At 35.6% G+C, this 11,380-nt stretch overlaps 1 protein-coding gene across 3 annotated transcripts; it reads right to left on the reverse strand.

The window, feature by feature from the left end:
- Positions 1-1,789: 1,789 nt before the first annotated feature.
- Positions 1,790-10,609, reverse strand: LOC8282721 (topless-related protein 1). Of its 3 annotated transcripts, none has more exons than XM_015718310.3 (27): positions 10,445-10,609; positions 9,818-9,955; positions 9,491-9,670; positions 9,266-9,379; positions 9,032-9,190; positions 8,389-8,566; positions 8,188-8,314; positions 7,960-8,069; positions 7,662-7,827; positions 7,422-7,531; positions 7,251-7,320; positions 7,070-7,143; positions 6,874-6,969; positions 6,699-6,794; positions 6,450-6,577; positions 6,115-6,349; positions 5,874-6,035; positions 5,707-5,793; positions 5,380-5,526; positions 4,895-5,005; positions 4,616-4,795; positions 4,405-4,533; positions 4,225-4,320; positions 3,617-3,805; positions 3,327-3,493; positions 2,441-2,715; positions 1,790-2,079 (listed from the first exon to the last, which is right to left on the reverse strand). In XM_015718310.3, the coding sequence occupies exons 2-26, from the start codon at positions 9,895-9,897 to the stop codon at positions 2,505-2,507; spliced, it is 3,402 nt and encodes a 1,133-aa protein (XP_015573796.2). In that variant the 5' UTR covers positions 9,898-9,955; positions 10,445-10,609; the 3' UTR covers positions 1,790-2,079; positions 2,441-2,504. The 3 variants fall into 3 exon arrangements, with proteins under 3 accessions (XP_015573796.2, XP_048233739.1, XP_048233740.1); XM_048377782.1 differs by having other exon boundaries at positions 7,957-8,069; XM_048377783.1 differs by lacking the exon at positions 5,707-5,793 and having other exon boundaries at positions 7,957-8,069.
- Positions 10,610-11,380: the final 771 nt, after the last annotated feature.

The following is an 11,380-nucleotide window of genomic DNA, read 5'->3' on the forward strand; positions in this document are numbered from 1 at the left end:
AATTCAAATTCTACTTTCCCCACAATAGCTATATATTTTTATTATTTATAATGTTAAGCTCAATTATACTTGTGAGCTATCATAAGTTAAAAATTATAATGTTCGAGTTCAATTTGTAAAACTATTAAGTAATTCAAATTCGAGTTTGAGTTGAACTTGTATAACAATTCAAGTAATTTAAATTTGAGCTTGATTTGATTGATTTTGAGTCTATTTCAAATAATTTATGAGTTGATTCAACCAAATTATATTTTTTTGCTACATATATCTAAAGTACATTTAAGAGTATACTGGGTAAAAAATTTTCAAAATTTTTTCAAATGATAAAACATTCTCTCAAAAGTTTTATTGCAGCTGCATAACTAATATTCAGACTCGAAAATTTAGTTAAGGTAAAAAAGATCCTTACTATCTTATCTACACTTTTGACTACTAAGATTAATATATTTTACAATTTATATTTATGTGAAAGATTTCAAACTGTAAAATAATTTAAATGCCTTTCTTACCTTTTTCTTTATCATTAGTCTCCTTGCTCTTTCCTCTATATTCTATTGTAAATCTATGGTCTAACTATGGTTCCAACAAAAGGTTTTCAAATTTATTATTTTGTCTTATGTTTTTCCTCTTACACTATATAAAATATAATATTTTCACTCATGTATTCTGCCATCTTAAATTCTTAATCACTGTCTCCAAGCAAAAATTGAAAAACAAAGTTCGCAAGAGAAGTTGTCTCTCGAATATCCTTCCAACAATAATTGGTTAAAAAAAATTCATAATCAAAATCAGCAGTTCTTTTTTACATTTTTTTTATTTATATATTAAAAGCTTAATTTGATGTTTGTATGCTATAAAGTTATAAATTTGAATAAAAATTAATTTATAAAAATTATTAATTAATTTATAAATTATGGTTAAACTAAAATTACTTTCCCATTGAAAGTGCAACCACATTGTCCTTATTTATTCTATCTGGTGGAGAATCATAGCATTGTACCCAGAAGGCACAAAATGATCAAAAATCAACTTTCTCCAGCGGAAAATAATTAACGAAGGGAGTGCCATGCATTTACCAATTAGATCAAAACTTAGTCTTCAAGGACAATTATAGGATGGTGATTGAAATCCAAGAATCAGTCGTGAATTTTAAGCTACGTATAGTTTTTCCAATATGAAGAAATTGCATTATTGCTAACGTTAGAAGGTATTTTGAAGGGTTAAGGCCTCTGCTTAACACAATATTCAACTCAGTACCGGTGAAACCTTCAAATATGTTAATGTTATACTGGTAAGCGAGCTTCTCCACTTGAAACCTGTGTAGTATCTTGACATTGGCATAATAATAGATCAGGACCCCATTATCAAGTTCTGCTTGAAGCCTAAATAGTATTCCTGACATGGCATAAAAACAGGGCAGGAAGCTATCCAGTTCTGTTATCAATTCCACACATGCTACAAATGAAAGGAACGGGCCCTTTTATGTAAATGGTGACTGAAAATCCACTAATATACGCTTTGACAAAGTACCAGTAAATTGAAAAATGGAAAATCTGAGCATGCTTTTATTTTAATAAAAAGAATTTTTTATCGCAGGCGAAATTTGTTGGTTTTGACAGCAAGCATAATACAACATTCATCTGATGCAACTAAATTGGGAAAGAATGAAAAGCTGAATGTATTAGGGTAAAGTACTTTATTTGAGTATAAATATTCTAAGTCTCAAAATTCCAGAGTGTAAAGAGAGCGAGAGGACATCAGACGAGTTTGCCCGTAAACAGAACCCCCAAAAAACAAATATTGGTGCTTTTTTAGTATTTGAGGATGCCAAGGTTTCAGGACAAGACAACAAAAAATTTCAGCGTATTTTAACATTTGCAAGGAGAGAATAAACATACAACCAAAAAATTTTCTTCCAAAAAAAAAAAAATCATCATGAAATTTCTTTCTTAATGGCAAAATGCAGTTCACTACAAATATTCCTACAGCATTTACCTTACATAGTATCTGACAAAACATGCTAAATCTACATCTTTTGCAAGTTGTTCCTTGAGTAAATTACATATCATGAACCTCAAACTGCAAGGAAAAATAAAATCAATATAAGAGGTATGAGAAAGGAGGAAGAGAACAAGGGTACATCAAAATATAAATTAAAATAAAAGAAATGAAAATATATATTATCAAGGGGGTAAACCACCTAAGAAGATGGCCATTGGGTAAGTTATCTGCAAACTAATTATGGACTGGGTAAAGGGGAAAAGTTACTGCAAATTAAAATTGGTTGGATTTGCAACATTTGTACATGTAATACTCCTCATTATAGTTCTCCAAGTAAAACTGATTGAACCTAATGGTTTGTCCTGATAATCATATAACAAGTGCAGGGTGATCAAGCTCTTAAGTTGTATCATCTAACCAGTACAAATGCCAGTCATACCTAACTTAGGAATGGGCCAGCAAGCCAAGCATGTAAAAAAACTTGTGCTGTGGCAGTCATTTGATCATCTCTGGGCTTGATCTGAACCTGAAGGTCCGACAGAAGGAGTAGCTGGAACACTGCTTGCTGACCCATTCTCAGTAGGTGGAGGTACCCCCCATTTGCCTTCAGATTCAAGGGGTTCAAACACATGAACTCCACCATCAGACAGTCCCAATGCAAACTGATTTGGTTCTTGCGGATGTGCAGCAATCACAAGTGGATGGAGACTAGAACTGCCATATAATAAAAATGAAGTGTCAAAATTGACGCGGCTGATACACAAATAGGAGGTAATGCACTATTCTTACTGAACCAACTTAGCAACAGATATAAAACTCAAACTCGAATTAGAGTTTTCTGTATCTTTTCCCCTTGATATTTGCATAAGATATCAAAATTTTGGAAATATTAAGTTTTCATGATATGGCAATGTGCCCATTGCGTACTTGGTCTACGCTTTAGACCATTTATCTTCTCCAGAACAGTTAAAAAATTGATATTCCATCTTGCAAAAGGCATTGAGGAAGGGGCAAGGCAAACAAATTTTATACGGAGGGCAGACCAAGCCCCCTTGGCCCCACACCCCTAGGTTTATTTTTATGGTGCTACTGTGGCTAGGATTAAAAGTTCAATGAAAAACCATGGCAGGTGTTGCCACTTTCATTTCATGTTTTGCCAAAAACGCAAATACAATGGTCAAATTGGAATACATTTATTACTGTAAATACAAAAGTACTCCATGTGAAAATGTAAACCAACCAAAACTAATATGAAAACATACTGCCAATGTAAGGTGGAAAAAAACTAAATAGACCTACTTTGATCAATGATGCAAGGCCAATACCTAACATTAGCAGAAAGATATGAGGAAGGATTGATGCGACAGCGTAGTCTCAGATTCTGCGCACTGAACACACATACTGTTGCATCTAAGAAGCTAGCATATACAAGCTGACTATCACATGAGAATGTTGCATGAGAGATTGGCGCGGAAGATTCACGTGTGACCCACTGAGCAACAGAAATAAAAACAGAGAAAAGATTACAAATAGAAAAGCATCTCCAATATTTTTTAAGAAAATAATAACAGAAAAGCATTATTTTGCCTTCCACTAGAAGGTAGACTAAAGCTACCTGCTTGGTACACTCTAGTTTTGTTGCTTCATATATGGCAAGCTGAGTCTCATGTACAACCAGAAACTGTATCTGGTCCTGATGAAACTGTACACGTGTGTCTGATTGTCCTGTTGTGGTCCTCCCAGGAGGAACCTGCAAGAATCTTGTCTTCTGCTTTTCCCATCCATCAGAATTCCATACACATAGCTGAAAAAAGAGTGGAAGAATGTTGGTTAGGAAGCCAACATCAAACTACTATTTATTTACAACGAAAGGCCCGAAAGGAAGAACCTCCAGATTAAGCGTCATTAGATTATTGTGAGAAGCGTATTATAATGCAAAAGAAAAAAAGGCCAAGAATAGAAAAAGCAGTTCATGCAATAGAGGGATACAAAAGCCTATCTTCTTATCCTTGTATACATCCTGAAACCTAAAAAAGCTTTTTGCATAGTGTTTGTAAATTAATGCAGCACTGATCACATCAAAACGCCAAATGTTGAAAATTATAAATGCTTATTTCTTCAAGTAGATAGATTCAGTAATACTAATAGGTAGTAATCTTACCACCACATTTTAAAACCCGATGAAAGTGACTAGACATGAAGACCTAATGGAAAAAGCATTACCTGGGCATCTGCTCCTGATGAAACTAGCACATTCAATACATGAGAGAAGGCAAGGCCAGTAATTCTTTTAGAATGGCCTTTGAGCTTGCTCTTGACCTGCAACAATAAACAAGACAGTACTAAATAACAAGCATCACCCTTGAATGTAAACAGTAGGAATAACTCTTTACAATTTCATACCTCATCTACCCGAACATTATAAATCTGAATTGTGGAATCATCCATGCCAATAGCAATAATGTTATTATCTTGAGGATGAAATGCGAGAAATGTTGCTGCTGGTGGTGGCGGCATGAAAGTTGTCATTGTCTGCATTTGCTCAAAAGAAGATGAGGTCGTCAAAAGAAATTTACGAAAAAATCCAAATTGCATTCATGGCTTACTGCAGTACCTTAAATGTCATCATATTGAAAAGGGAAATCTTTCCTCCAGATGCTGACATGACATAGGAATCATTTTTAGACAAAGCAAAGCAGGGAACAGCCTCTTCAGGGTTAGTGTCAGTGATGTCATTGGTCATCAGAATGCCACTTGATGGTTGCCATAATTGAGGTGACACATTGGCAGTTGCCTACAGTATGAAGCACCAATTATTGAGACACATTGGAACTTGTTTAGAAACCCACATGCAAGTCCAGAAGGTTAAAAACAGCTTGCATGTTTTCTGTACCTTGCCAGTTGAATTACGCTCACTTCGTTGCCATTTCCATAGCAGATGGATTGCGTTCGATGCTAATGCCAAAATTGCGTTACCTGAATTTGTATAAATTAATCTTGATATCTGCAATAGTCAAGAAGAAAGCTAATGAGGATATCATCTTCGAAAGAAGATAAGAACCAGATAAAGTTTCATGAGAGAAGTTCATGAGTCTGCTTGAAATGGTATCATGTCCCAGTTCCCTAAATAAACAGCCATAATTTATTCAGAAATATGTATAATTCAGAGGATTACACGTCCACAGGGGAAGCTGTTACCCTGCTGGTCCCACTAAACAAGATTGCTTTAGAGAGAGTTTTGTTGAAAAAAAGAAAAGAAGACAAACTATATTCAGAAATACCATTAATGATTATGAAAGACAAAAGAGATAATCAAACCAACATGTTCCAAGGCCAATAAATGAACAAACAAGACTTAGATACTGAGCAAATTTATACCTTGTTCACTCTCAAGTTATCAGGGAGCCTTAATGATCGACATTGAGTTGGTTCGTTGATTTCCGTGAGCTTCCATATCTTTGATTTGTCATTGGATTCTTCAGTTATTCTAGGTTTCACATCTCCCATGTTCCGAGCATCTCCATTCTGCCAAAATCGACTTTCTTTGAACAGAATTCATGACAAAAACTTAATATGATACTAACAGAATATTTAACATGTCATGCTCATAGTAGTTTATAGTGTGATTGAAGATTAATAGTCATCAAGTGCATAACAGTGTAAAATTGAAATAGTGCATGTAGAGAACAAGTACATTCAACGAACCATTCCAGGAATAGTAACCACAGAAGCAGTTCTGTCAGCAAGCCCAGCACTAGTTGCTGCTGCTGCTGATATGGGGTTAATTATAGGCTGCACAAGATAAACATGTTATATAAAACTTGATAACTTGGGTCAATATCATGTGCGAACCAATAATATAGTGATACTACCTTTGTAACAGCTTCAGATGCTCGTGAGGCATCATAAGAGAGATTCTCAAATGTGCGTAACAACCTATGACCATCTGAATTTGCCAGTATTTTAATACCATTCTCGTTGGCAGACACTGCCAAGAGACTGCCATCTTTGTTGAAGCGGATCCGCGGGCTTGCCTGAGAATTAGTAAGGCCAAAAATGAGCACCGATCATCCTAAAAGAAGTTCTTAAAACTCACTGGTAGAAATAACTTACTGGAAGGCCTCCATCAGCATCAATTGATGTCAAAAGTTGAAGATTATCCATATCCCAGAACTTGATAGAGAAATCATCACCAGCAGCCAAAAACCGATTCTTTGTAGTATCAAATTGCACAACACCCAAAGAACGTTTGCGGAAACCTTGATAGCTCCTTTTCACATTACCTTCACTTTCATTCCATTCAACAATATGTGACTCCCCATCTTTACTTGTCCCGCATGAAAATAGCCTGCAGTTTTCACCCAGAACACAAAAGGATAAATGAAAAGATTGTTTTCAGTTTGTACCTGCAGCAGTGAACATCAAAAAGTAAGGTTGAGTATATTAACCTTGTACCATCAGCACTATAAGCCATAGTTGTGCACCAGCGACCAGGAGCCTCATAATCAACTCGTGATCCTAGGTTGTCATACAACCATGCTTTTATCTTTCCATCTAGTGCTGTTGAAAATATAAACTGAGGGAAGAAGCAAAAGAGATTGTCAAGCACAAGGAGAATCAGTTGTAGGAAGGAACATCGCTAGCCCAAAGTAGGTAACAAATAAGAAATGGAAGAAGGCATTTGAGAACTTGAGAACCTGAATGTTTTCCTTATAGTGAGGGCAGACAGAGTAAACAGGAGCTTCATGGCCTTCAAAAGTATACTGTCTTGTACCAGTAGCAGCATCCCATACCTAACATTAAAGAATATATTAGCAACCAGCAACAGCTGTCAGGTGTAAAAAGAACAGAAATGTAATACAAAACACAAACCTTGATTGTCTTGTCATCACCGCAGGTTATTACACAAAGTTGTTTATTAGGAGTAGAGAATGCAAGATCATTTACTCCACCAACGTGAGCATCAATCTACATCAAAAACTATATTGTAATTTTGCATTCAAGAAATTCAGATACCAAGAATAACAAGCTCCATAGTTTGATTTACCTAAAACCACTTTACACATACCTCCAAGTGCTGCCTTACATCATCACCCCTATGGTAAGAATATATTTGTACAATGTGCCTCGAGTATGCAACTCCTGTTGTTGGAACAGAGAGAGATACAAGTAAATTCTCTTTACACCCCTAAAGCATTTGATGGATGAATTCATGAAGCAACAATGAATTACTAAGGATCTTAGCATACCAAATAATGAACCATCAGGACTCCAAATCACACGGTTTACAGATACACCAGGATCCTTGACTAGGGCTGCCTGAATTTCATGAAAGACAATTTCATTTTTCAGTAATGCCAATATAACAAGCGTTAAGCGTAAAGTGCAAACAACAATCAGAATATTGAACATGGATAAACCTGCAGAGGCATCGAACATGTGCTAATATCCCAGACTTTAAAGTTTCTTAGCATTAGTCGCTCCCTAGAACCAACTTCCCATAGGGCAACATCCCCCACATTGGTACCAACTATAGTAGAAAATTGAGAGTTATTGGTAATCAATTGTCAATTCAAACATAAAAAATCATCTAAAGGGTGTCATGCACCAAATGCTACAGTGAATATCACCCAATTTTAAGACACAAAAACAATGCGGACCTAGAAGAAGAGTCTGTTCAAGAGGATGGAAGTCCATGCTCATAGGAGATGATCCCTGATTCAAAGTCCGTGAAACAGTCTTCGGCAAGTCATCTGGTGCATTAAAATTCTGACCATGACCATGTCCTGGAAATGATACCGGCAACACATTAACTGGCAAATTTACCTGCGCAACATGAAAAGGATAAATAATACAGAAAACTTCCGCAGAAAAATAACTTTGGCAACTTCATGAACATAGCCAATGGAAAGACACATGTTTGCACAATAGCACACAAAGAAAGCAGATACTAGCTACCTCATCAGAAATTCCCATGGGCCTTGTTCTTTTTGCAACATGATCAGAATCTCCAGAAGGGTAATCTACAGAAGGGTTAGTTGGAGGTGTCCTTGGATGCTTTAAAGCAGCTGCACAGAGCAACAAAACATGCTATCATTAAAAATAGAGAACTCTCTCTCTTTCACACAATATCAGCATAATAATGCAGAGAAACTCAGACATGTATATTAGACCTAAGGATACTACCTGGGATTGATGGGGCACCAAGACCAATGGCTCCTCCTCCAGAAACTGCTGGATGAGTTACAGCAGAAGGATTAGACATCCATCCTGCAAGTGGTGCTGGAACCGGTGCTGGTGTAGGTTGAAATGGCTGAATAAAAAAATCCAAGCACATTAAAAATAGCATATACTAAGCATTAAAACAGAGAAAGCCAGATAACTAACCCCATGTGCACCAAGAGGAGGAAATCCTCCAGCTTTTGGTAAGGATCCAAGCAGTGGATTGTTTGCAGGTGATGGAGCCCGAGCACCATTTGGTTGCCCGCATGAATGATCCACAAATAGAGTTTTAATATCTGGATTTGGCCTTGGATTTTTACACAACTGATGCTGCCAATTCAAGCTGTAATTTATATAGAAAATGAGTTATTTTTTTGTGCACAAAATCATGTATTGGAAAGGGCAATCAATGCCAAAATCTATACAGTTAATGAACAGTCCGCAAGGGCCAAAAATGACTACAGCCTTTTTATGAATTCAGCGCACAGCTTAAACCAGAAGGGGGCACATTCTTTTAGCAGTATACAATATTAGCATTTCCCTGGCACAGTGGCACAAAACTATCCTACTCCAAGTCTCTATGTGTACAACAAAATTATAACAGAAAGGCATGGCATTTGAGCAACCCCAACCACAGCTCAGATGGATGAGCAGTCATCTAGTAATATTATATTTGCAAAATTCTTGTATTAAATAAAATGTTACATGAATAGATTGATAAAACTAATCAAAAGAATGAGGTAGAAAAATGTAAGGTAATAAAAACCAAAATGAAATCGAGCTGAATTCAGCTATTCAGCAAAGTTACCTTTGGTTAATCAGAGTCCGCAACCTTGAATTTTTAAGGTTTGGAAACTGCAATTTATCACGAAATAAGGGATTTGCTTCAATAAGCTTCTTCAGCTCCACCAACATAATTGCTCTTGCTGACTTTGTATCTCCATATTTTGATAGTTGCTCATTCTCCCTGCATAATATAGCCATTTTTACTACAATAGTTCATTCATTTGAAACTTTAAGACATTTCACCCATGTCTCGTACCTAAAGTTCTCCAAAGTCAATAATTGTGTGATTTCTTTGAAAAGCTCCTCATTGAATGTGGCAAACACTTTCAAGTCCTTTACCAATATATCTACTGCCTTGGACCGATCATGCCTGTCAAAAGTTTTGAAAGTTCTCATCCATATATAGAAAATTGTTGCATATGGTCAAGAATTCCAGAAAAGGAAAATAATTTAAGACTAAATAAATAACTATTTTCCTTACTTATCCAAGGCCTCAAGATACTTTTGCTTCCTAATCTCAAAAAAGATTTTCATCGAGTATCGATTATCATCCACTTTTGTGAAACCAGAAAGGTACTTCTCCACCTCATCCCAATTACCGCTATGCACCTCATCCTCAAAATACTTCATGTTAAAGAAAAACCCAGATTCCTGTTCAAGCCTATTTTACATTTGAACCAATAGTTAATGTGTCCAAATCAGCAAGTGATAATTGGGAAAAAAATACATAATAACAACAACAAAAATAATAGCAATAGTAACAATAATAATAAAATTAAACAACAGTTAAATGTTAAAAAAAGCTCACTTGTGAACAGTCTCTTTGAACTTTTCCTCATCGAGAAACTGAAGGATCAAGAACACAAGCTCTCTACTGAGAGACGACATCTTGAACGCCCCGTTTTTGCTTTGAAATGCGGGAATATAACCCTAATTAGCACTAGATCTGAAGAGAAAATTCCACAATGACACCGAAACAAAAAAAAGTCAGCCATAAAAAACAAACTATTTTAAAAAGCAGAAAATAAAATAATCTTTTACACCAAAAAATCAACCTCAAATCCAGATCATATAACAATCTTCACAATATAGTTCACTAACACACCGAGAATCATCATTTCCAACATAATTACTTCACACAATAAGCATCTAACCAAACATGTAAAGTTAAGTCACGATTAAACAAAGCAAAAGCACAATTAGGGTTTTGCAATTTTTCCTTTTTTCTTTTCCAAGGGATCAAAGAGGCATAGAAAGCAGCTTTTATATAGGAAACAAAGACACAAAGGGCAAAAATGAACCCAAAAAACAAAAGAAGAACCCAAAAATAAAATTAAAACGACATAATAATAAAAAATTAAAAAAAAAAGCTTAAAGATTTTTAAAGTGATAGATTCTATAAAGCAAAAAAAATCGAAATTTCTAAGAAACTCACCGAGATCAGAGAGAGAAAGCTTATTTCTCTCTCTAAGAAAAACACAGTTTCCTCTCTCTAGAAATTGAAGGCAAGATTTATCTCTCTTTTATCTTTCTCTTTCTAGACTTTCTCTCTCAAGAATAAATTTTATATATATACACATACAAACATTAAACCTTGCAGGAATGGCGATTTTTATAGGAAAGAGGAGACAGATAAAGAGGACGATAAGTCAGCTTACTTATTACAGAGCGCTTATCATATCAAACGATAAGGTATTGATGATAAGCAATTTGACTTATGTATAAGTCCAGATGCGTGTAGTCCCTACTTAGCCGACTGCAATTTGTCGAGTCTATCGGCGCGGAATCTCTAGCTGACAACTGTCTATCGCAGTGAAATGATTGCCTACATTTAAAATCATTGTTATCAATTCTTTGACCAGGAGAGATGCGAGAGTTGAGAAGATCTAACGGGCAGGAAGTAAGATAGAGGTACAGATGTGTAACACGGGAGTAAAGTTAAGAAAGTGATTTTTACCCTTTCAGATCCCTGAAGAAACGACAATCTATTCTCGGACGGGACCCAAATGAATTTGCCCTGAGATATTTGAGAATATTACGAGAAATGCCATTGAGTCAGTTTACGGAGAAGATAGAGACGTGGTACTGACTGTATCACGTGATACAGTAGTTTCGGTTCATGATTTCGGTATATGAGATGAGATGAAAAGAAAATATGAGTAGGCAATATGTCGCGAGAATATATGAGAAAGAAAGTAGGATTGATATGAAAGTGGTGAAGCAATAATTAAATATAAATAGAAACTTTATCATTAAATGGATAGATTTAATAATGTAGGTGGGAAGGTTAGGGTTTCTCTGACCAGTGGAGGTCACTATGGCTCAGCTGTTTGTCCACCATGATTTCATTTTAATAAATGCAAACAAGGAA

The sequence above is a fragment of the Ricinus communis genome, chromosome 8, assembly GCF_019578655.1.
Source record: "Ricinus communis isolate WT05 ecotype wild-type chromosome 8, ASM1957865v1, whole genome shotgun sequence".
Taxonomy (NCBI): domain Eukaryota; kingdom Viridiplantae; phylum Streptophyta; class Magnoliopsida; order Malpighiales; family Euphorbiaceae; genus Ricinus; species Ricinus communis.